Raw genomic sequence first — 26,755 nt, 5'->3', positions numbered from 1 at the left:
AATTTCAATTGAATTGAATATAATGGCTGAATAAGTGTCCAGTTTGAACCTACTATCAGGATAAACTTTACATTTGACATATCTGAGATGCCAAATGCGACGTTAAACTCGGCCATGGTCCGATTCTTTGATAAACTGGGATCACTTTCTTTCAGAATGGCTGAGACCTCTCTGCAGTCAACTAAACATCTGTCGGATATTTTGGTTGAACGCGGCAGAATTAAAAAAATTAAATTAACAACATTTACCTGCAATGATTTGATTCCTTAGCTGAGGAGAGATTGCAGTGGCAGGTGGAAGAATGGCACTCCTGTTGAGGCTGCAGGGACTGCATTTCCCAGCGTTCTATGCAGCGTGACGTCAATAAATCTTTTACGAAACGCTCTTGTTGTCCGTCATATATTTGCATCATATATCGTTATTTATCTGATGTCAAGTTCATTTGAGACTTGTCTATGCATTCATACAGCCTGTAAGGGAAATATGCTCAGCTCAAATTCTGCGTAGAGATGACTGTCAACAGTGGGAAACTGTGATCCGCACAGATGAAGTTGTGATACAACACTGTGAGACTACGGACATTTATCTTTATCATCATAACAATATTCTACGCTGTGCAGCACACATTCATCCATGTAAGACATTACTGTGAACTGTTTTATTGTAAATAGGGACCGAAATTGAATAACTACACACATGGGTTAGGGTGTTTTCAAACACTACGATGGAGCGGCTTGCTGGAGCATTCATTAAGGTCTCGATAGAGTTACCACGAAATATAAGCAACCCTCATTACGTAAGTATTATTAGTTGTCTGGCGACATAAAAATAATAAGACTATGGACATAATCGGACTCAAACCGCCGCATCAACTGTAGGTACCATATGAACTACCACGTCTTTTCAAAGTAAAATGTTCACTGTAAGTGTTCAGAAAAAAATATATCTGGGACATATTCTACAGATAGGCTATACACATTGAACCTGTATTAAAAGGTGATATGTTTCTGGTATAGACATAATGAGCATCAACAGTTCATTTTAACAGTCTATTTTACATTAAACCACATGCACAGAAATAAAATCGGCAATATGTTGAATTTCTAGATTAGCCGCAGCCGAGTCGCACCTGAGCCGAAAGTGGTCGTTAAGTTGGTTACACACTGCAAAACATGACGTAGACAACATTCACTGCAGCAATTCTAATGCAAAATGCAAAGCAGACCTGGGCAAAACACGTCTCACATGTGCCCCCCCCCCGAGACACACAACAGCGTTCTCACGCTATGCCCCAGTGACAGACTGTGATAGGCTGGAGGTTGTAGGGACAGGTTTGGAAGGGAGAAGGAGGAAGGGAGGGGATTATTTTGTGTGTTGTGAAAAACTCTCTAAATAAATGATAGAATGTTCTAAATGAACAGCAATGTTGAAATTGAGAACTTTTGACAAATTTTTTTACAGCTGAAATTACATTTTACACGTTATTACAGAAAGAGTCAAGTACCTTAAAAAGGTACCGTTGGGTACTGGTAACAGTTCAAAATTGAACTGTTCGATAAACAGAGCAGATGTATATCTCTGTACCTTTGGTCTCCTCACAGTACCCAATGCGTTCCTCCTCCCTTCCCCTTCCTACCCTGCCATTGTCATCACAGACTCCACCCAATCTACTCTCAACTGAATAGCAGCATTATGTTACTCGAGGTCTCTGTTTTCACCAGCTGTATTCATGATCAGAGCACTAAGTGATCATTTCATTATAATGGAACATGTTGTGCTGCTGCTGGTGTGTGTTAACCCCTTGGTTCGGTGCTATAGCTCTGGTAAAGTTATGGACAGCTGTGAAGACATGCGACCCTACCACTCTGGGCTGAGACCGCAGGAAGCACCAGCGCCCTTCACCGTCACAACAGACCACTTCAGCTACATACTTGGAAAGGAGGTGAAAGGTAAGCACCAGGCGACTGGGGATCAGTTGTAGAGCAGGGTCGTCTTTAAATCAGAGGATCGGCGGTCCGATACTGGCTCCGCTAGTCCATGTCGATGTGTCGTTGGGCAAGACACTTATCCCCAAATTGCTCCCGCAGGCTGTGCCAGCTGATGACTCGGGTATGAATGATTAAATAGTCAGGTGGCACTTGCATGGTAGCTCCTGCCCATCAGTGTATGAATGGGTGTGAATGGGTGAATTATGACATGTAGTGTCAGAAGTGTCAGCACTAGAAAAGTGCTTTACAAGTACAGTGAATTTACCATCTCTTTTTAGTTTTGACTTAATTGATGGTATAATATTACAAGAGTCTTGATGCTGCCTCATTAAACTGGGCTCCTGACATAGACAGGAGCCTCCCTCAGTAAATTTTAGGTACGACCAACTCCCTTTTACCGCAGCACTTACCCTCTGTTGTTTATCCAGCCACATCTTTGAACGTTTACTAGAACACAGTGGTGTGAAGGAAGTGACACAACCAAGTTGGTTATTTATAGTCAAACTTAGGTTGCTCTAACATAATATTTAACTGTGTTTAGATGATAGAAACCCATCTGATAGGTACAGTGGTGATTAGGGGCAGGTGGGGCATAGCCCCATCATCAGAGAGAACTGTGCATTAAATTAAGTTATTATTAATTCTCAAAGCTTAATATCTGCTATTATGCACATAGATTTGTACCATACAGAGGATGAATGATTAATTGTTCATGAGAGTGACAGCCATAGAAAAAAAGCTCTTCTGGTGTCTGGTAGTTTTGGCGTACAGTGCTCTCTAGCGCATACCAGAGGGGAGGAGTTGGAACTAGTATATTTCACCTGGATTTTCTTTAAATATTTGTTTCATTTATTTGATTCTATTTGATTTATTATTTATTTGACTGTGAAACACTTGGGATTTGTGTCTGTTAAAGGTGCTGTATAATGGAACTTTGCTTGCTTGCTTAAAGCAATTGTTGCAAATGACTGTCAACCCAAATGACAAAAGTCATGCAGATAGTTTTGTATATATTTGTCCAGGTTTAGAGATATAATAAAATATTTGTTAATTAAATAGATTTTGTGGCACATTGAGAATTCCATCCACGTGTTTTAAAATGCAAAGATGTGTTCACTTTACATTGCTTATTTTAGGCAGTGCAGCAATGTTTGCTGAATAATTGTGTAGTGTATTTTATCATATTCTGTTATACCTTGTTGTAATGAGGCCATGAAGTTGTTGCATGCTGTGTGATGTTGACCAGTTAGGGTTCTTAAGAGTTGTCCTAATAATGATCTCATGACCAAAGTATGGCATGGCAGCCTTGTTTATGGTGATGTTTACGCAGACGATGAGTCTAGGTACTCAGGAACTGCCCTAAGAATGACCTCATGACCTACATAAGACATGACAACCTTGTTTATAGTGATGTTTACACAGATGGAAGATTTTGGGTTCTCAGGAACGTATTTCAAAAAGTGTATGTTTCAAGGTGTCTGAATGATGTATTTACTGCTCAACATGTGTTTTGCCTTTGTGCACATTGAAGGGATGCACAACACAGGCTCTCAGCCTTCAGTCTGGACTTATATATCAGTCCATGCTGAATCTCTGTATGGGCTCCATTCTGCACAGGATGATTTCTGATGCATTGATTCAATAAAGAAATTGTTGAAACTGCATCAGCGGACCTGGACATCTTCCTTCATCCTTTGACATCAAGTTATTTACTACAATTGTTAAGTTGTTCAGATAACTCACCATCCACAAATCCAATAATTGATTAATCTTTTACCTTTCTTATTCAGTTTAAAACCAAACATTATTTTGTTCAATCGTTTCCAATTTGAGGATTTGCTGTTTTCCTCTCTAATTTTGCATTCTGCGGCAGCAAACTAAACAATATTTTGGTTGGCCAGTTCTTGCTGAATGCTCAATAACTCTTGGTTGGTGACTCACACTTTCTCAGAACACTTTTGAAGCCTGTTTTATACTGCCACTGTCTCCTTGCTTACTGCTCACTCGCCACTCTTATCGAGTTCAGCGCAGACCTCCAGCCTCCAGCGCAGAGAAGTGTCTTTGCGCCCAGAGACACAGTTGGGCAGAAACTGTTTTGGACGTAGTGTTTTGCTAACAGCTTATAGCTACCGCATCTAACAGTAAACACACTGCTATACCTCTCTGTCACTAAGCTGCTTTAAAGTGTTTTCGTGTTTACCTATGTATTTTGGCAAAATAGTTTGAAGTGTATTATAATACAACTTAAAACTACGTTTCTAAGATGTCACTCTGGGCTGTGAGAACTTGTGATGGACTTTTATTACTGCATGTTTCGAGATTTAATTGACTTAAAATGTATACCTTAATTAGATGACAGAAAATGTTAATAATGAGAATCCGCCCTGATCTGAAAGGTGTCTAGTGTACTGAAAATAAATTTGCATGTCATTTGTTAAACGCTCAGTATGCAGGGTCCCGTAATGTCTGAATTCATTGTCAGTTGGGCTTTTCTAGTTTCAAACACTGAGCTGTTGTGTTCCTTCCTTTTTTACCAGTTCAGCTCCAGGCTCCAGCCGCCAAACCATTCATTGGTTTCCTGTTACAGGCTAGAGAGGTAGGGGGTCGGGCACCTGTGGGCTCCTTCGCTCTGACAGCAGGGGCCACTCAGCTCCTCACCTGCAGCCAGAGGCCCGTGAGTTTCCTCCCATTCAGCAGACTTTACTGTGACCAACATGCAGGCCTACAGCAGGCAAAACAATATACCATGAGAAAACTCCTGCACACCGTCTTGCTTACTGCAGGATTATTTCTTAATTTACAACATTTCGCTCTGTTTGACCTTAATCGGGTGTAATAACTGAGATATTCCAATTGGCAGTGTTTCTAAATCTTCCATAAACACAACATCAGTATGTCCTTACACAGTTAACGTAGCGAAAGCAACGCCTTAGTGGCAGCTTTGCAGTAATGTACTTGTGCCTGCACAGAATGCTTACAGTACGGAGTAATGTGGCAGTGTTAAAAGCTCAATACACAATAAAAGTAGACATGTTTAAAACTGAAGAAAATACATTTGTAAAAATGTTAACAATAAGGTAATAAACCTTCTGATAGCACATATGATGACCTCCTTTTCTCTCTTTCTCTGTGTCCTTGTGTGTGTGTGTTTGTGTGTGTGTTTGTGTGTGTGTTTGTGCGCATGCTGGGTCCAGAACTCAGCTGTATCCCACACATCAGATTCTGTTAAGACCTCCATTCAGGTGACATGGAGATCAGAAGCATCAAAAGACATGAAACCTATTCAGTTCTGGTAGGAGGGAATTAAGCTATTTTGTGGGTCACCAAACTGAGTTCTTACTTTGCATAATCCCTATATTTTTCAACCTTGATTCACGATAACTGATTTTGGTGTCTCTGCAGTGCATCCTTTGTGCAGAATTACAAGACATTTTGGGTCGATGTTACAAGTCCTGTCATGAACTTCACTAATCACAATAGTGGTGATTCAACACGTCTCCCTACGCCACCAACAACCACAATATATCAACCTGTACCACCTGTTGTAAGTAAATGATGATTAGAAACCAGTTTAAACTAGCCGTCTGACTACCAAACCACAAAGTACGCTGATAGACACACCAGCCATTTTTGAGACGAATATACAGTTTATCTATAAGATCAAATATCAAAAATTGTCAAGTTTCCGAGTATACATATTGAATTCAACCTTATCACCCGAAAAGAACGTTGATATGAGTGATTCTTAATACAATATTTGTATGTGGAAACTCTGGTATGGTTAGGATAAGGGGAAGACCGTAGTTATGATTAAAAAAGACGACACTTACTGCAGTTATAGTTAGATAGTTAGATGCAACACACATCCAAAAACACTTTTTCGTGGTGCATTAATATGGACTTTCTAATCTATCGACCACTCAAAGTGCAATACAACACATGCCGACATTGACCCATTCACACACACATTGATAAGGGGCGGCTAGGGGTTCAGTGTCTTGCTCAAAGGATTGAACCAGGAACCTTCAGATTACTAGAGAGCAGCTCTACATCCTGGGCCTCATGTCTCAATTGATGTTCTGTCAATTGATGCTAAGCCACTGAGTCACGTGCAGTAACATCCGAAGCTAACCTTAAGTTAAAAGCATACTAATTTCAAGCAAAACCATGATGTTTACTTTACACTAACTACTAACAAAGTAAACCACAACCATGCGTGAACCTTAGGCGTCAACATACTTACCAAAAGCTTGGCCACTGGTCAAATTAACATGTTTTTGTCTTTTTCCTTCAGGCGAGTATTACCAGTGCAGATTGTGGTGTCACCAAGCTGTGTTTCAGTCAGCCTGCAAACTGTAACCCTACAGCCAATGCTGAATGTTATTTCATGTCAGCCATGATGTTGTCTCCAACTGCTGCAGCCGTCCGCTATGAGTTGACAGGTCCATCTGATGGATACGTCTCTTTTGGATTCTCAGATGATCAGATGATGGTAACGTGAAGACAAAATCATTGATTCAATGACATTTTTTTTGTCACAATTCTAACAATAAGGCTCTTGAGCAGCATTGTTCACATACTTGCCTTGATATTTTCTATGTACCTGGAAGATTAAACTGTAAGTCCATCATAGTGCAGATCAGGCAGTTCACCAACATCAATATACAGCGGGTAAAATAAGTATTGGACACGTCAACATTTTTCTCAATAAATATATTTCTAAAGGTGCTATTGACATGAAATTTTCACCAGATGTCGGTAACAACCCAAGTAATCCATACATACAAAGAAAACCAAACAAATAAGTTATGTGTAATAAAATGGAATGACACAGGGAAAAAGTATTGAACACATGAAGAAAGGGAGGTGCAGAAAGGCATGGAAAGCCAAGACACCAGCTGAAATCTATCAGTAATTAGAAAGCAATCCTGCCCCTTGTCAGTGCAAATTAATATCAGCTGGCTCAGTCCCAACTGATGGCCTATAAAAAGGTGTCTCATTACCAAGGTGTCACACAAGAAACATCTCATGATGGGTAAAAGCAAAGAGCTCTCTCAAGACCTTCGCAACCTTATTGTTGCAAAACATACTGATGACATTGGTTACAGAAGGATTTCTAAACTTCTGAATGTTCCAGTGAGCACTGTTGGGGCCATAATCCGGAAGTGGAAAGAACATAATTTCACCATAAACCGGCCACGACCAGGTGCTCCTCGCAAGATTTCTGACAGAGGAGTGAAAAACATTATCAGAAGAGTTGTCCAAGAGCCAAGGACCACTTGTGGAGAGCTTCAGAAAGACCTGGAAATAGCAGGTACAATTTTTTCAAAGAAAACAATAAGTAATGCACTCAACCGCCGTGGCCTGTATGCACGCTCACCACGCAAGACTCCATTGCTGAAGAAAAAGCATGTTGAAGCTCGTTTAAAGTTTGCTGCACAACATTTAGACAATCCTGTGAAATACTGGGAGAATATAGTCTGGTCAGATGAGACCAAAATTGAACTCTTTGGATGCCATAATACACACTATGTTTGGAGATCAAATGGCACTGCACATCACCCCAAAAACACCATACCCACAGTGAAGTTTGGAGGTGGGAACATCATGGTGTGGGGCTGTTTTTCAGCATACAGCACTGGCAAACTTCATATAATTGAAGGAAGGAAAAAAATCTGCTGCCATCTAACAGGATGATGAAGATGAAACGAGGGTGGACATTTCAGCAAGACAATGATCCCAAACACAGCCAAGGAAACTCTCAATTGGTTTCAGAGAAAGAAAATAAAGCTGCTAGAATGGCCCAGCCAATCACCTGACTTGAATCCAATAGAAAATCTATGGAAAGAACTTCTTCTATGAACTTCTAGTTCATAGAAGAGGCCCACGGAACCTTCAAGATTTGAAGACTGTTTGTGTGGAAGAATGGGCCAAAATCACACTTGAGCAATTCATGCGACTAGTTTCTCCATACAGGAGGCGTCTTGAAGCTGTCATTACCAACAAAGGCTTTTGTACGAAGTATTAAATAAATTTCAGTAACCGTGTTCAATACTTTTTCCCTGTGTCATTCCATTTTATTACACATAACTTATTTGTTTGGTTTTCTTTGTATGTATGGATTACTTGGGTTGTTACCGACATCTGGTGAAAATTGTCATGTCAATAGCACCTTTAGAAATATATTTACTGAGAAAAATGGTGACGTGTTCAATACTTATTTTACCCGCTGTATTTTCCTTGAGAATCTCAGACTGCACAATTATACATTACAACTCTCAAACAGATTACTTTAGAGTAATAAACTTTCAACAATGTTCACTCCTTTCCGCACATTCTGATATACAGCCCCCACAGTTCATGTGCTTAGTTCAATCTTGTGGATACGACCCTCTAAAGGAATGCATGATACACGTAGACTAGGCATTATGCATATGGTTGAAAAGCAAGTATATCATGAGTTAAAATGGTCAATGAGCTCTGTAAGACTGCAAATGGCCCCTTTAGTTAGGCCAGGAACCAAAGATCCAAACACCAGGATGGTCTGGCAGTTTGGTCAGTGTTTCTATCTTTTTCATCCAACACTTTCATAACCATGATTTCCAAAAGCTTATAGCCAGATTTAAGGTTCTTGGGGTTTTCATTTCAGTGAGACATTCTTTGTGATTCATTTGGCTGATTAACCTTCTTGTAGTACCAACTTTAGGCAAAAAATGTCCAAACATTTTTTTAATTGAATACCATGACATGTACTGAGCACACTCAGGCTTTTCAGATGATAAATCATCAGTGCCCTGATGATAACACTTGTCATTCATAGGGCCCTGTCTGACAAAAAAGCACGGGTATGTTGTTTGTTCTGTCTGCTTTCCTGTTCTCAAGAGCAGCTCATTGTGCTTTAGAGAATATCCAACTGTAATGTTATTCCAACCAAACAATGCTGCCACTGATTTTTTTCTTGACAGTTTTGTGTTGATTGTTTGAAAGTTACTTAGAAAATATTCACTTCTGATAAAAAGCCTTCAGTTTTATTCCTAACTCTGTCTTTCTGCAGGGAAACGATGACATTTATATTTGTGACATTGGCAATAACGGCATGGTGCGGTTGCAGCATGCTTTTTCAGCAGGACAAACAACTCCACAAGCTATTCCTCTGGTACTGAAGCTCATCTGATACCACTGATTTATATGTGAACAAGGTGTAAAGTCAGAATCCTGCTTGTCAGATCATGAAACTGCATATGTTAATGTGTGGATCAATTTTATTCTAAAATGATGTCCACAGGGTAATGTCTCTGATGTAAGAGCCTTTGTGCGGGACGGGGTGATCAGCTGTTCCTTTACCTCCATGAATATCGTTTCTACTCAGAGGAACACTGGCTTCAACAAAACCTACTATCTCCTGTTTGCCCATGGACCCAACAGTAATGGTAATTAAGACATTGTGTAATGGTAGAGGATGAAACCATTTATCCATGACCAGGGATGAAGATGTTAGTAATTACTTGAACAAGGGCTTCAAAACTTTTGAAGCCATATAGAGAAAAGTATATACAGCAAGTGAGTCCATGAGTCTTCAGGGTTTTATCTTAATCTTAAAGCAGGTTTTACAGTTTGTGATGTACCAATAAATCAGTTGTGAGATGATTTTTCCACTATTAAAGGACCAGTTTGTAACATTTAGAGGGTTTAATTGGCAGCATTGGAATATAATATTAATAACTGTATCTAAATCAGTTTATAATCAACTGAAACTAAGAATCGTAGGGTTTAGCTTAGGAAAAAGCCATTTATAACTACGTGCCATGTTTGTACAGCAGCCCAGAATGAACACTGGCTCAAGTGAAAGCAATTTGCGTTTTATGTTATCTGAACACAAGTTGGAAAAAATCCATCCCAGACACTCATTGAGGTTTTGGCAAATAAAATGTTACTTTATTTGCCATAAACTAAATGTATTATTAGGGTGATTAGGCTAATGGTATTTTTTATTATCAAAATCCAATGACAAGACCAAAACCAATAATGTTTTAGTCCATCTCTCAATGTTTTCTGACTTCCTCATCCTGTCTGTAGATCCCTGTCCCAAGCCCATTGGTTCCTACAGAAGAGGTGAACCTTTAGAACAGCTCACAAAATCCTCAGTTTACACCAGGACATTTCTGGTAATTTTAGTCCCGGGAATACTTTTCAGCCCATCCTTGTCTGAAAACAATGGGCTGAGGGGGGGCAGAGATATGCACACTCCGCAGGCTGCAATCCAGTGTGCCTACTTATTTAATCTAAAAAACATGTTGATAAAAACAAACTTGAGGTTTACATTTACTGCCGAATAAATTGGACGTAATAACTAGTGAAGAAGAGGAAAATCAAACTTATAGTGTCTGTGTCCACATTAAATTATCTGTTATTAATTTGTGCTTTAGATAGTTGCTCCCCAACCAGGGCCTTTTTTGGTGGTAAAATATTCTCGGAAAACCTAATTTGGACCCTGGTCCCTGCAGTAAAGACGTAATGAGTTCCTAAAGAGGTGTCTAAACAAATTTGTACATCATTAGTACCAATCCAATGAGCATCAGTGATATTGGTGAGAAGAGGAGCCTGGGAAGAGCTAAAGGGATATTAAAAGACAATACCCACCCAGCCACAACCTGTTCACCCTGCTGTCGTCTGGAAGTATAAGCTGCCGAAACAAAAGACTTCAAAACAGCTTATTTCCCCTGTCTGTGAGACTCTTTAACTCATCCTCCACCCTTCTTATATAATGTAGTTAAAAAAAGTTATGAAAATGGTGAGTTTTTATGCAAGTACCTAGAAGTGGCGCGGCACCCATTTTCCACAATTTGACACAGGAAGTTGTTGTCCAATCTGCCCCAAATTTCTTATGCATGACACCTGTCCAGGCCTGAGCACATTTTAATGTCAACATTTTCACCTAGTCAGAGCACCACTTTCTGGTAAAAGGAAATGAGTTTTTATACTTTCATGTACTCCGCCTAGCCAGTTGACCAGATCGACCTCAAATTTAATGCTCATAATTCGCCTTGTTTTCTTCTCACCCTCTTTCTGAAATGCTCCGTTGTAGCGCTTGCTCCTCCCTCCTGAAAGCAAAGTATGCCCTGATTGTACAGCTAGCCCTCTCTTTTGTGATTGGTCAACGTTTCACTTTTCCAGAGCTCCAGCTCCGTCTCTCTCTTTAATTAATTGAGGGCGGGCCAACTCTCCGGAAGGAGTTTTACTTTATGACTTCCGTAACATTATGACCTCATAGAGTTACGGAAGAGAAGGAGAAAATTCAATTGAGCCGTTTCAGGCAGCTCAGGAGCAGTGTTTCTGAGGGGGAGGGTAACTCCTTTTAGGCGTGGACTTCAGGTTTTACACTCTACCGACCTTTTACATGTACAAAAATATAAATAACAAACTAAAGAAGAGGGAAAAAGTGGAAAAGCATAATAGAGCCACTTTAAGACATTGTTGATGCATCATCCTGAATATTGTGAGTGTCATAGGTGATGGAAATAAATATTTAAAATGGGATAAGGGCTTTGCTGTCTGAAAATGCGTCAATAGCGCCCCATACAAATTAAAAAAACGCAGCCCCAGCGATACGTTTTACCTAGGTGTATTAGATTTTGTGAGAACATGCATCGCAAGTACACTTATACAAAAAAGTATTTTAGGACCATGCTCTAAACCCAAGCTGAGAGATTAGGAAGCAGCAGGAAAGATTGTGACGAACCTTTAGATTAGTTTTAATTTAAATTTAATTTAGATCTTTTGGTCTAAGTAATTTCTATCTACGATTATTTTAATAGGTGACATATATATTTGGCCTAGGAACATCAAACTGATTTACATCTGGAAATGGTTTTGTTTCACCTGACAACTCTGATGGGCAGATTGGAGGTAAAGCTGCATGCAGTTGCTGCTGTTCCTATTAAGGCCTCTGCATCTCGATGGATGATAGTTTTTAAAACACACTTTCCATCTCTTGCTGGATTCGGCTTTCTCTGATATCTTCAGAACCTGGTCTTCTTTTTTGTTGAGGTTCGGCTTAAACCGTTCTTCCTCGTCTCCATCTCTCTCAGCAGGATGCTGGGTCATCTTATCACCCCCCTTCGTAGCAGCAGGGGTCATTATGGCACCTTTGCCAGTTTAAAATTTTAATTCTCCCATATATGAACCTCTAAAGGGAGGCGTCCAGGAGGCATCCTGATCAGATGCCCGAGCCACCTCAGCTGGCCCCTTTCGACGCGAAGGAGCAGCGGCTCTACTCCGAGCTCCCTCCGGATGTCTGAGCTCCTCACCCTATCTCTAAGGCTGAGCCCAGCCACCCTACGAAGGAAGCTCATTTCGGCCGCTTGTATTCGCGATCTCATTCTTTCGGTCACTACCCAAAGCTCATGACCATAGGTGAGGGTTGGAACGTAGATGGACTGGTAAATCGAGAGCTTTGCCTTACGGCTCAGCTCCTTCTTCACCAAAAACGGTCCGGTATAACGCCTGCATCACTGCTGATGCTGCACCGAACCGCCTGTCCATCTCCCGCTCCATTTTACCCTCACTCGTGAAGATTTCAATCTGAAAATAGGAAATCTGAAACTAAAAAGTATAAGACCTCAAATACCCAAAAATATATGAAAGTGAAAAATGAAAATAAATATTTCATTCAAAACAATTCCACAATTGATAATAAGATGATGAATGATATTCAACCCCAAAAAACTTTTCATTCACTTTTTTTATTTTGAATACATTGTTGTATTTTTCAAAGTTCAAAACCGAAACTTAAACTTTCAGTTTCAATTTTTTTTCAAATGATGACTTCTGGCCTGGATTTGGCTTCATAGGTTTAGGGCATACCTCTAAGTGCCTTTCTTTTACGTCCCATCATGTAACATATATCTCCCAAATTTCATTCAGCTAGGTGAAACCCAAAGTTGGGGCTGGTTAAAAGGGGGCGCTACTGAGCTATTTTGTCAGACCTTTGCCCGAAACACCTATCAGATTTCTATTTTCGGCGAGTCAGATTGTTGTGCAAATTGAAGAATGTTCATATAGCCCAAGCACCTCTTTTCCCTGTTGAAAGACGGCAAATAATAATAATAATAATAATAATAATAATAATAATAATAATAATACATTTTAGAAGAACAATAGGTCCTACACTCTGACTTTGTCGGTGCTCAGGCCCTAATAATAATAAACATTAGAAGAACAATAGGTCCCACGCTCAGACATCATCTGTGCTCGGGCCCTAAAGAGCTTGTAACCTTGGAAGGTTCTTGCAGACAAAAGGGGCAACATTTAGTTTCATAAACTTTTTTTTTTTTTTACTCAAACAGGAAGAAATTATGCATTTCATGGGGATTATTTTCAGTGGCAGATTAAACACATTTGGTGCTTTAGTGAGAATTTATGGCAGCAAGACCGTGTATTGGGATTGAGTCAAAATAAACTACAGTGTGTGTTTTCCTATGAAAACACACACTGTAGTTTATTTTGTAGGCGCCAGGAGTGGATGAGATTCGACCTGAGATGCTAAAGGCTCTGGACATTGTTGGGTTGTCTTGGCTGACACGTCTCTTCAGTGTCGCATGGAAGTCGGGTACAGTGCCTGTGGAGTGGCAGACCGGGGTGGTGGTTCCCATTTTCAAAAAGGGGGACTGGAGAGTGTGCTCCAATTATAGGGGTTTCACACTGCTCAGCCTCCCCGGGAAAGTTTACTCCAGGGTGCTGGAAAGGAGGCTCCAGCCGATTGTCGAACCTCGGATTCAGGAGGAGCAATGCAATTTGTAGTTTATAACAGGGCTCAACAAGTTCCTTCATAACTATTATGAAGGAACTTGTTGAGCCCTGTTGTGTTTTTAAAAGTTTGAACAACAATGGAGCTCAAGATGCTTCAGAAGCTTCTTAATTTAACTAAATACCTTAAATTTAACAGAAATAGTATCAGAATATTCAGCCCAGTCTGTTTTATGGATCTCTCCCACAGGAATATTCCAGTTCCATACAGGCACCTTCATCAGCTCTGACAAAGTAGACATCTCCAGACCTCGGATTGTCAGAAAAGCAGGTTGGCCTCATATCATCAAAGCACATGGTGAGACCCTGACCAGACTGATGTCAACAGTAGTGATAAGTAAAACCATGAACTCATATTTGTTTTTTAATGGCAGCCAGATAATTTACAGATGACATTACAAATACTTTCTCAAAAAAATGCATGAGGCCTGTTTTAACAAATATACATCACAGCAAAACGTAAAAACATCCACGTTCATATCAATTTCCATTACACTACCCATCGAGAGAGCAAACTCTATTATGTGAGGGTTTCTTTTTTACTCTCCTTCTGCTTTACGCTTTGATTAATTGGATCACAATTAGAAATAAAACCATCCATCCAGACGTGCCTGGAAAACCTCTAAAGGGAGGAGTCCAGGGGGCATCCTGATCAGATGCCCGAACCACCTCAGCTGGCCCCTTTCGACGCGAAGGAGCAGCGGCTCTACTCCGAGCTCCCTTCGGATGTCTAAGCTCCTCACCCTATCTCTAAGGCTGAGCCCAGCCACCCTACGAAGGAATCTCATTTCGGCCGCTTGTATCTGCAATCTCATTTTTCGGTCACTACCCAAAGCTCATGACCATAGGTGAGGGTTGGAACGTAGATGGACTGGTAAATCGAGAGCTTTGCCTTACGGCTCAGCTCCTTCTTCACCACAGCACACAACGGTCCGGTACAACGCCCGCATCACTGCTGACGCTGCACCGAACCGCCTGTCCATCTCCCGTTCCATTTTACCCTCACTCATGAATAAGATCCCGAGATACTTGAACTCCCTCACTTGGGGCAGTGACTCACTCCCAACCCAGAGGGTGCAATCCACCATTTTCCGGAAGAGAACCATGGCCTCAGACTTGGAGGTACTGACTCTCATCCCGACCGCTTCACACTCGGCTGTGAACCGCCCCAATGCATGCTGAAGGTCACGTTCTGAAGGAGCAAACAGAACCACATCATCTGCAAAAAGCAGGGATGCGATTCTGAGGTCTCCAAACCGGAAACTCTCCTCCCCCCGGCTGCGCCTTGAAATCCTGTCCACGAAAATCACAAACAGGATTGGTGACAAGGGGCAGCTCTGGCGGAGGACAACACGCACTGGGAACAAGCTCAACTTTGTGCCACAGACCTGCAAGGGTAAAGAGCTGGTCCACTGTTCCGTGGCCAGGACGGAATCCGCATTGCTCCTCCTGAATCCGAGGTTCGACAATCGGCTGGAGCCTCCTTTCCAGCACCCTGGAGTAAACTTTCCCAGGGAGGCTGAGCAGTGTGAAACCCCTATAATTGGAGCACACTCTCCAGTCCCCCTTTTTGAAAATGGGAACCACCACCCCGGTCTGCCACTCCACAGGCACTGTACCCGACTTCCATGCGACACTGAAGAGACGTGTCAGCCAAGACAACCCAACAATGTCCAGAGCCTTTAGCATCTCAGGTCGAATCTCATCCACTCCTGGCGCCTTGCCGCTGAAGAGCTTTTTAACTACCTCAACGACCTCTGCCAGGCATATGGACGAGTCTTCCCCTGAGTCTTCAGACTCTGCCTCTTCCACGGAGGACGTGTTGGTCGGGTTCAGGAGTTCCTCAAAGTGTTCTTTCCACCGCTCTAAAATATCCCCAGTCCGGGTCTGCAGTTCTCCCCCCCTGCTGAGCACAGCCTGAGACAAGCCCTGCTTCCCCTTTCTGAGTCGTCTCACGGTTTGCCAGAACTTCCTTGAGGCCATTCGAAAGTCCTTCTCCATGGCCTCCCCGAACTCCCCCCACACCCGGGTTTTTGCCTCAGCAAGTGCCGTAGCTGCAGCCCTTCTGGCCAACCGGTACCTGCCTGCTGATTCAGGAGACCCCTGGGCCAGCCAAGCCCGAAAGGCCTCCTTCTTCAGCTTGATGGCCTCCTTCACCGCTGGTGTCCACCAGCAGGTTCTCAGATTGCCGCCACGACAGGCACCGATCGCCTTCCGACCACAACTTCTAGCAGCAGCTTCCACAATGGAGGATCTGAACATGGCCCACTCGGATTCCATGTCCCCAGCCTCCCCCGGGATGCACGAGAAATTTTTCCGGAGGTGGGAGTTGAAGACCTCTTGGACAGGGTCCTCAGCCAGACGTTCCCAGTTCACCCTCACCACACGTTTGGGTTTACCAGGTCTGTCCGGCAGCCTTCCCCGCCACCTGATCCAACTCACCACCAGGTGGTGATCAGTTGACAGCTCTGCTCTTCTCTTCACCCGAGTGTCCAAGACATACGGCCGCAGGTCTGATGACACAACTACAAAGTCGATCATAGACCTTTGGCCTAGGGTGTTCTGGTACCAAGTACACTTATGAACCTCCTTATGCTCAAACACGGTGTTTGTTATGGACAGTCCATGACTAGCACAGAAGTCCAACAACAAAGCACCACTCGGGTTCAGATCGGACAGGCCGTTTCTCCCAATCACACCCCTCCAGGTTTCTCCATCGTTACCCACATGAGCGTTGAAGTCTCCCAGAAGAACTATGGAGTCCCCAGTTGGCGCCCTTTCCAGAACAACACCCAAGGACTCCAAGAAGGCTGCGTACTCCGAACTGCCCTTTCCAGGCTCTGATTAATCTTATTTGTAGGTAAATTAGCTTAAGTCAATGCTGCCATAGTAGTAAACCTACATAAGCGAGATGATAAGAAAGGTCCTGGGCTATACCTGGCGGGGTCATCCGCGGTGTACAAGACAGAAGATATATTTTAAGCACTGCCTTTGGCAGTCAGTAAGGATTAAATAGAACAGCTGAATTCAGGCAGTAAACCTGAAGTAAACCTCTTCAGCTTTGATAATTACTGCTCCATCTGGTGAATAAATTAATTATTGCAACTGGTTTCCACATATGACGCCATAGGGGCATTACAAGTTGGCCCCAAGTTCACTACCTCATAGTCGGGGATCTCCTTTCAGCCAAGAACCTGGCAAAGTCCCAGCACAGACGCACCTGGGCACTATCATGGAGGGATGGGCAATTCTAGATGGCTAAATCTGCATATACCAAATTTCCAGTTAACTTGATACCTGCCTTCAGTCTTATAATATCCAGACTTATTTCTCAGGTGTCGCCTCAACTCTGAGGATATTGTTTTGTATCTGTGAAGATAAAGTAGATGTATTCAAGTGTCTGCGAGTCGTTGTCTTACTGTTATTTGGAATACAGTTTTTGATAGAATGACACGAGACACTGTTGAATCTTTTCCAGTTTATATTCAATCTTCTTAGTCTCAAGGTTTTTTATTGCGTTTTCTTTAATTTATAAGCTAATAACTTTAGACAGAGAGATGGCTTAGATGTAGAAATTGTTGAAGTGAATAGGTGAAGCTGGATGGCAGAAAAGCATGGCTCAATAGAGCTGTGACTCACTGTCACGCTGGCTACATTGCTAAAGAGAGACCTGGGGGTTGTTCTTATTTTTCATTAATAATGATTAGTAGTAGGATGCTCTGGCTTTACATGTGGCCTTCCTATATATGTGGCCTTCCTATATATGTAGACAATCTCACCAGACTAACCACAATTCTTCCAATTTGGTGGAAAGCCATATCCTTTCAAGTTTTCGTAATGTTAATCTGTGGGTTAAAGGGTTATACCATTGGAGCAATCCTCCTTTGTTTTATTGCCTACTTCTGCTGAAATGTGACCCGTTGCTTATTTTTTTCTTGCATTTGTATAGTGCCTGACTTTCACCTATTCCTTCCCATTCATACACGAATGGCAGATGCTACCGTGCAAGATGCCACCTGAATCTCTGATGGAGTGTATTACTGTGCTAAAAAGAGAACTTTTAATAGAAGCTCAAGAAGAATAGTTGAAGAGAAAAGGAACTATCAGAGCTTTAAACATAATTGGCAGAAACAAATGCAAAGCTTGATGACTTGAAAATCCATTTACCCCAGTTGGGCTCAAAATGTTCGGACGGCATGAACTCCTCTTTCGAAAAGAAAAATTCTCTTGATTCCAGTTAAAATGTATAATAAAAAGATCATGTTATTTCTGGGCCTGATCCGATACCTCATCCGCAAGTTGTTAGGCCCAAACCAAGTTGTGCAGATTATGCTTTAAGGAGAACCGCAGTCGACAATGTCCAACATTTCTCTCTTGAAGTGATCCATACAGTCAAGAATTATCTTTCAGAGGAGGAAGGGCTGCAAATGATAAAGGATTTGACTGCCCTCCGTAATAAGGGAGGATCCAATCTTTCAAATTGGGTCAGCAACATTATAACAGTGATGCTTTTAATCGCTCAGAACTAAATAGCAAAGGAAATGGTAGAACTCAATTTGGATACATACTTACTTTTAATCGAACGAGCACTAGGACTACAGTGATGCATTGAAACTAAAGTTTAGGACCACACTACGAGAATAGCCAGCAGAGCTCACTTTATGACCCTTTGGGATTTCTAGCTCCATTCAGTCTGCCAATTCCCTCTCCTTTTCTAAGAAATTGTCATATTGGCTGAAGGAATCTAAAAGGTGTCTGAGCTCAAAGAGAAAAACTTCAGATGCCAGTCAAGTTGGATATGGAACTATGTCTTACCTTAGATTGTAAACAGATCATGAATTACATTTTGCATTTTTCTTTGGAAGGAGTTGCTCCACTAAATCCTCAAAAAACTCACATCTGCAGTTCTTGCTGTTTGAGTTGATAAAATCCTCCAGGAAGAGCAACTTATGCTGGAGAAGTCAGTCTTCTGGACATACAGCACAACAGTCCTGTTCACAACTCAGTTCTTCAACAGCAAATTCTGGAAGATGAAGGGCTCCAGACCATTTTCTGTGAGATTGAAGCAATGCTAATGCATACTGTAAATACTGTAGCGTTGTTGCTGGTAGCAGATTTAATAATAAGTTATTAATATCAGGATATGTAACTAGTTTAAATAACTCAAGGTTAACTTTAGGATTTAGAAACCTTTAAATTAGTATAAAAGAACAATGGTACTCGAACTTACCACCGTTAGTTTACCTAATGGAATTTGATATAGGACTTAAGTTGGACGCCACCCTATTTTGGAAAAACAGGGAAAACTTCAAAATGTGATATTAATCAATTATATCTTAATCTCAGGGTTGCTACGGACAAAATTATGAACCACAACTAATGAAAAGGACTGAATGTGACCAGGTAGAATCAGTGACTCGTATCATTGACTGATTTATCATCTTTGTCGATTGAAGTTTTACATTAAATTTAGTTTGAATGATTTAGGCACCGTTCAGCAGCTGAGAGTTTGAGAAGCACCAGGGAAGATTGTGAAGCAATCTTTATATTGGTTTTAAATTAGCTAGGGTGGAGGAGACCACCCTTCAGTGTCAATGTCCAGAGTTGTGTTCTGTGGAAGAGCCACGAGACGGGAGAGTCCTCTGACGTCTCCTTGCTTTATCTTCTGAGAAAGGGGGGTAGTTCTATTGCACCCCTCCCATCTTATCTTGATTATTTCCTTTAACCTTACTTTATCGAATTAACACTAGTTACTTCAAAAGTAATTTTAACTCTTTCATATTTGAACTCGGTGCTATCTCAGCTGCAAAATGATACCAAATAGTTAGATTTGAATCACTGAATAAAACCTGTACAATGAAAGACAGAATGAATTAAACAATTACACAACATAGATAGACATTGTTATCATGACACGGACAGAGCTATGTAGATATACATTTATGTGTACCTATATGCATAATAAATGAATGGATAACATTAATCTCAACATTTCCCCCCCTCTGTTGTCCTGTGCTGGGGTTGAGATAAGGTTATATGGCAGGAAACTAAGAGAATTGCAGACAGAGTTAGCTATCATTAAGTTAACTATCCATAACTTTATAAACTCAGATGTTTTAATACAGATTATAAAATATAAGAACTTACTATGACCAGAACTAAAATATCAAGTAAAGGTTTCTTTAACTTGTTTATTACAATTGGATGCTCTTCTTTGTCCTCAGGAATGTGAATGCTCATAAAACCCAGAAAGGTGGGATCATAAACCATGGGGTCACCCAAAGAGTTACCCCAAGTCTTATCTTCAGATAGTCCAGGCACAGGGGAGAAATCACTTAGTGCCCTTATAGGTCATGAGAGCAGTTCCTGAAGGAAGTGGTTCGGTTTAGATCTTCTCATAGACACTTTTTATACATTTATAATGTCACGGTGGATATCCGCTACAATACCAATTACAAAAGTTTCAGATGACCCAGATGACTTTGAAGCCCTCACGCAGAACCACATTCTCAAGTTAAAGTGCAAACCAATCATGCCACCAGGACTGTTCAAGTGATCTATACATCAGGAAAAGGTGGAAGCAAATACAGTGCATGGCTAAACTATTTTGGAAGAGATGGATCTCTGAGTACCTACCTAAGTTTCAAGAGAGACAAAAGTGGAAAATGCCAAGAAGAAGCCTCTCTACTGGAGAGATTATCCTTGTTCTGGATGCCAGAGCTCCAAGAGGATCTTGGGTAATTGGGAAAGTCTTGGATGTCAGACTAGATGCAAAGGACCTAGGGTCTCATTTATAACGATCTTGTAAACTATGACACACTCTTCTCCTGTCTTGATCTGCTGGTTCCCATTAAAACCAAAACTGTCTCATTCACACACTCAGCTCCCTGGTATACTCCTGAACTCCACCAAATTAAGTCTTGTAAGCGCCAGCTTGAAAGGATAGTCTTCTCCACAATAAACAAGCTCCTCAAACCAAAGGACAACACCTCCAAATCCTTCACAGTGAACAAGTGCAACTCTTTCCTCTCATTTTTCCAAACAAAAATTGACACCATTTACAGGAACCTGAACAACTCACCCGCCCTTTCCATCTCTCCACCTCAGTCCCTGATACACTTAAACTGGCTGCTGTCACCCCCATCCTCAAAAAACCTGGACTTGACCCTGACACCATGAACAACTTCCGGCCCATCTTAAATCTTCCCTTTCTACCTATAGCTTTCTGTACATCCATCTTTGTCTACATCTACTTTTCTCTACCTTATTCTTCTCTATCTTCTCATTTTTTTGTTGAAGGTTCAAAAAGAAGAAAGTTCCCCCAAGGTTAATGCATGACACAAAATACTTCTAACTTTATAGCTCATGTTGCAGGAATAGGTCCTTTTGAGATAAAATTGTGATTGATAATTGTGATTTATCCCAGTGAGCAATTTTCCATTGAAAAGACGTTTAAAAGATGACTATGGCCACCGGGGAAAAGACGTTCAAAATTGGTTCAAAAGTGAAAGTATTTTCACAGACTATTTGAAGACGTTGATTGAACGTTTACATTTGGAACATATTTCACCGGGATTTGCAATAGAAATATTTTCATTCTCTACATTCTCTAATAATAGCATATCCTCATTTTAGATCCTTACTAAGAAACGACATTCACATTTCTAAGTTGAAAGCAATATTGCAAATCCTTGTGAAATATGGTCTAATTGAAACGTTTAATCAACGTCTTCAAACAGTCGGTGAATAAACTTTCACATTTGAACCACTTCCTAACGTCTTTTAACCATCACTGTATTTTAAACGTCTTCTGAACTTCAAAATGCTCGCAGTAAAATATGGAGCAATTAAATACGTAGACATAAACTGTGTCCCAATCCAGCGGCTGCATCCTTCGGAGGGTGTATTTGTAGACCGATTACGTCACAGCGGCCGCGACGGGGCTGTCCCATTTTGTCGACTCCTTCTAATGCGGCCGACAAATGCAGCCTACTTTTCCCAGATTCGGAGGATACAACTGATGGATCCTTCGCGGCCCAACATATCCGAAGATGCATTGCGTGCCGGTAAAGTTAGATTTTTAATGACATGGCGACTACTTAAAATGATCGTTTAATTTACGTGACGCTATTAATTAACCAGCTGACGCTACCGGGAGCCGCTGCTCTATTTATAGCAGCTCGTCCATTTTAATATTTTAACTTTTTTATACTCTTTTATGACAACCGCAGCTGGTTGCTAGGAGACGGGAGCGGCAAAATGGTGGGGGCGCGAAAAGCTGGTGACATAAACAGGAAATACTTTGTAGACCAGACAGTCTCATTTCGGGGACCGCTCGGTCCAGCCTTCACGGTATTCATAGGACCCGGCCGACGTAGACCGCGAAGGCTGGTTCCTCCGAAGGCTGCAGCCGCTGGATTGGGACACAGCTATAGTAACACATCAACAGTTTCCACTTACAGGACAAAGAAGACACAGGCAACACTTTAATTATGTATTTATTAAGCAACAATATAAATATAACATGATATAAAATTAGACTACAATGAAATACACGATTGTTGACATCTCCCTTTCCTTCTTTAATTGTCGTTGTCCAAGCCTCCTAGGAGCCGGTGTCAGATGGTCTGCCATATTTAAAATGGACATCTGTAAATAAAACAAGCATTAGAAAAAATATTCACTCTTGAACCAGTTCTGAACATCTTTTCATCGGTGACCAATAGCCGTTTTTTAAACGTCTTTTCAACAGAAAGAAGCTCACTGGGATATTGCACAGTATAATACTTTATATTATTTCTAAGTTGCTGTATGCAAAACTGTGTACAGCCTGTGTACAGCTTTCTGTTGTGTATTTTAGATGTAAAATGGCCAAAAACTTACTTTATTAATTTGGACTACATCGTCAGCCCATAGACAGTTGCCAACTTTATCATACACACATGTTAATGTTTACTGTTGGTCCATGGTGCCGTATGCTACAAGCTAACATGCTAACGCTACAAGCTAGCAGTCTTGCATGCATCGTGAGCAGCTTAAAATGATACTAATGATGCTAATTTCGTTTTGTATAGTGGGAAGCCAGTAGTTCAAGCAATTACAAAGTATGTAGTTGGCGAAGCCTCACCTTTTTTTGTTGATGTTGTTTATGCATTTTAGCCGGTTGAAAAGATGGCGAAATTAGGTTTTATGCTGCGTTCACACCAAACGCGGCGCAATTATTTTGCGCGTGTAGTTTACATGTAAAGTCAATGCACAGACGCGAATTTACGCGAGTAGACACGAATTTGCGCCAATCAATCTGAGCTCCAATCAATCTGAGTTTAAAACTTTATATTGTCTCTCTGTTGATGTATGCCAAACAACAATGTTTTTACCCTCTAAATCCATTTGTTTCACTCATTCCCTCCCCATTTAAACTGTGTACAGCCCCTCTAGCTTTCTGTCATGTATTTTAGAAGTAAAATGGTCTAAAAACTCACTTTTTAACGTTGGCCTACAGCGACAGCGACATTTTTATGTTTACTGTTGGTCCATGCTGCAGTACGCTACAAGCTAACATGTTAGCGCTAAGAGCTAGCAGCCTCGTGAGCGGCTTAAAACGATACAAATGGTGCTAATTTTGCTTTGTATAGTTGGAATCCAGCAGTTAAAGTACTTACAAATAATTTAGTTACCCTAAAGCATCACGTTTATTCCGTCAGCTCCTTCACTCCGCAAGTCTGATGCCGATCCCGACCGGTGCTACTTTCAAAGTTGTCGAGACAGTCTGAGCCAAAGTTCCTGCCCATGCCTGTTCCAGCAATAAGCACACACTCGTATTTTACATGAATTTACAGACAGGATGAACACTGCTCTCATTACAATATTGCTTCTGAGGGGGAGGGTAACTCCCTTTAGGTGTGGACTATTTGAGCAACATGAACTAGTTTTTCGAAATCGCTTTGAGACAGGATGTGCCTGATTTTTGCATTGTAACATAGGTGAAAAAAGGCAGTCTTTGAAATTTGTTTGATGTGGGAGTTAAAGGACAGAGCCTGTGTGTGAGTTTACAGTGGTGCTGGATGCCAGGACAATGCCATCTAGAGTTACTATATCATTGTGTGATAATCTGTTCAGTCTGTTTTCTTTTGTATTCACTTCCTGTTTTATTTTGTTGTCACGGTTCTTGTGTATGGTGTTTAGTTTTACTTCCTGTAGGTTTCCCCACACACCTGTACCTTGTTTGTAATTAAGCTTGCCCTATTTATACCCTGTGTTTCCACTTACCCTCGGCCAGATTGTCGTCATCTCCTTGGTGTGCACATGCGTTCCTGTCGTAATTTCCTTGTGTTTGTTTGCCTGGTTTTTGTCTCTGCTTGGATTACGTACTTTGGATTTTGTGCTTTTTCCCTGAATGGACTTCGCTTTCTCTGACTGCCTTCCCGTGTATGACCTCTGGAGTTTAAGTAAAGTTTTATTTTGAACTATATTTTGTCTCCGTTGCTTCCTTCTGCGTCCCAGTCTTGTACAGAAGCGTTGCACATTGGATAATTGATTTTGGAGGTGTTCTAGGACTAGTAGAATATCTCCAGTTTTGAAGTCTCTGAAGTTTAACTTCAGGAAGTGGCAGGTCATCTAGGTTTTTAGGTCTTTAAAGACTGCTTGAAGTTTAGCGAACTGGTTAATTTTTGTCTGGCTTGATCCATAGATCTAACTCGGTATGATCTGCATAACAATAAAAATGTACATGATGTAAAAAGTACAGAGCCTTGTGGAACTCTGTGACAAACGTAGGTGTGCATTGAGGTTTCCTTGTTCGTATATACAAACTGGGAAAGATCAGATAAATAGGACTTAAACAAGCTTGGTGCGGTTCCTTTAATGCCAATCAAATTTTCGAGTCTCTGTTATAGGATGTGATGGTCAATGGTGTCAAATGCATTACTAAGAAGTACAGAGACTTCTGAAGTCCTCTGTCTGATGCAACTAGAAGGTCATTCGTAATTTCAGTGAGAAAATAAATCAATACGGTTCTCTGATATTAAATAATTTAATAATATAACTTTAGATGAAAGAGATCTGATATTTAGTCTTTGTTTAATTTTCCTATTTCATTGCACTGTTGTTGTCGTAACTTTTTATAAGTTATTTCTTATAACTTCTCTTCTGTTTACTTTTGATTTAAGTCATTTAAGTGGCTGTGGGGCAGACACAGTCTCTATGGGGTTTTGGGTGGGTAACTGTTCTGATTGTAGTGCAGAGAAGCATGTAAGACTGCAACTCTGCTTCTTGGTCACAATTCTGAGTTGTCATGATTTAGGTCCACTAATAAACTGGGTCAGATTTGTAGATATGAGATCTACTGCATCCAAAGTGGGATGATTGCCGTAACTCCTACTTAGAATCAATGTATTGGAACAAGGAACAAAAATGGATGTTGAATCATATTACAGTTTGGTGTTTTGCAGCATTACAACTTTAAATTGTGTTTCAGGAGCAATGATGCTGATAGCGTGGATGACCATTGGATCATTCGGAATGATGGTAGCCCGATATCTGAAAGGGGCGACCAAAACACAGCACCTGTGCGGCAAAGATGTCTGGTTTCTGGTGAGATTCAGATACAACATCTATATGTGCCATAATAGAACTTTTTTATGTATCCCACATTTCATCAAGTTTTTATTTCATTCTCAGAGAAAGACAAGTGCAATACATTTGGAAAACCTCATATAAACATCATATGAACAGAGACATTGTAAAAGCATACACACACTTGGGAAATGTTAACGATCGTAACCTTGGGTTAGAAGAAAGTGTGCCGGCCTGACTGTAAACAAAGCAAGGGGAAGCTTGAATAACCCACACAGAGGGAGAGCAACTTCATTCTCCGCTCAGGTTGACGAATTAACTTAGCAGGAAGCACTGTGCATCTAACTTTCACCATGGCTGCACGCTACCAAAAGGAAATAAACTCACTTGCCATCGAAACCAGAGCCAAATGAGAATATCAGAGTGTTGGTGGGTTTTGTCTAATTGACTTGTGTTTGAAAATATTGGACTGTTACTGTTAAATTGATTATTGTAGTAACACCTTTCAGAGATCTTGGTACAAATCTGCCTTCTCTCAGGTGTATTTGATCTTGCACATCTTCTGAGCTCTTTATGTGTTTAGATTGTGCTGTACAATGTTGCACTGTTTTTGTTCCTCCAGGTCCACGTTGCACTGATGAGTGTGACAGTAGCAGCCACAATCATCGCATTCATCCTCTCCTTCTCATACGTCAAAGCCTGGTCTGGGGTCAGTGTAATGCAGCACTATTAGGACTCAATAACTTTGCAGCCTCCTGATGTATTGTTCTTATACAGCGGGTAAAATAAGTATTGAACACGTCACCATTTTTCTCAGTAAATATATTTCTAAAGGCGCTATTGACATGAAATTTTCACCAGATTCAGTTTCAATTCAATTCAGTTTATTTTGTATAGCCCAGAATCACAAATTACAAATTTGCCTCAGAGGGCTTTACAATCTGTGCACATGCGACATCCTCTGTCCTTCCCTCACATCGGCACAGGAAAAACTCCCCTAAAAAACCCCTTTAACAGGGAGAAAAAAGGAAGAAACCTATGGGAGAACGACAGAGGAGGGAACCTTCTCCCAGGATGGACAGAATGCAATAGATGTCATGTGAACAGAATGAGCAGCATAACAGTTCTTAGATACAACACATTCAATGTATATGACATAAATGATTCATATAATAAGACTACTTATAATAACAGCAGCAATTATTACAGTAGAATTATAGCCATGAAAATAGGGATAGTAATGTGACTAATAATAATAATCGAAGTAGCAGTGGGTGTCAGTCGGCTCACAGCAGGAGGCACAACTACGGTCCAGGTACCACAACGATTCATGGAAACCTGCAGAACGAGAAAGCAAAAGGGCTTCAGGGTGGGAGTAAAGCTAAAAT

General features: G+C 41.0%; 1 protein-coding gene across 1 annotated transcript; it reads left to right on the top strand.

The window, feature by feature from the left end:
• Positions 1-1,722: 1,722 nt before the first annotated feature.
• On the top strand, positions 1,723-26,100 carry LOC129111096 (putative ferric-chelate reductase 1). The gene is made up of 10 exons (XM_054623392.1): positions 1,723-1,949; positions 4,526-4,662; positions 5,183-5,280; positions 5,391-5,532; positions 6,283-6,480; positions 9,043-9,144; positions 9,274-9,418; positions 13,984-14,091; positions 25,270-25,385; positions 25,990-26,100. The coding sequence occupies exons 1-10, from the start codon at positions 1,730-1,732 to the stop codon at positions 26,098-26,100; spliced, it is 1,377 nt and encodes a 458-aa protein (XP_054479367.1). The 5' UTR covers positions 1,723-1,729.
• The last annotated feature ends 655 nt before the right edge of the window (positions 26,101-26,755 follow it).

This window comes from Anoplopoma fimbria, chromosome 21 (assembly GCF_027596085.1).
Source record: "Anoplopoma fimbria isolate UVic2021 breed Golden Eagle Sablefish chromosome 21, Afim_UVic_2022, whole genome shotgun sequence".
Classification (NCBI taxonomy): domain Eukaryota; kingdom Metazoa; phylum Chordata; class Actinopteri; order Perciformes; family Anoplopomatidae; genus Anoplopoma; species Anoplopoma fimbria.
The sequence above is the reverse complement of the archived record's forward strand: the minus strand, read 5'-3'. Positions and strand labels throughout refer to the sequence as shown.

Excerpts from the sequence above, each read along its gene's own strand:
- LOC129111096 (XM_054623392.1), top strand. The coding sequence starts at position 1,730 with ATGATCAGAGCACTAAGTGATCATTTCATTATAATGGAACATGTTGTG. Across the intron at positions 4,663-5,182 it reads TCACCTGCAGCCAGAGGCCC|AACTCAGCTGTATCCCACAC; the intron begins GTGAGTTTCCTC and ends TGCTGGGTCCAG. Across the intron at positions 5,533-6,282 it reads ATCAACCTGTACCACCTGTT|GCGAGTATTACCAGTGCAGA; the intron begins GTAAGTAAATGA and ends TTTTTCCTTCAG.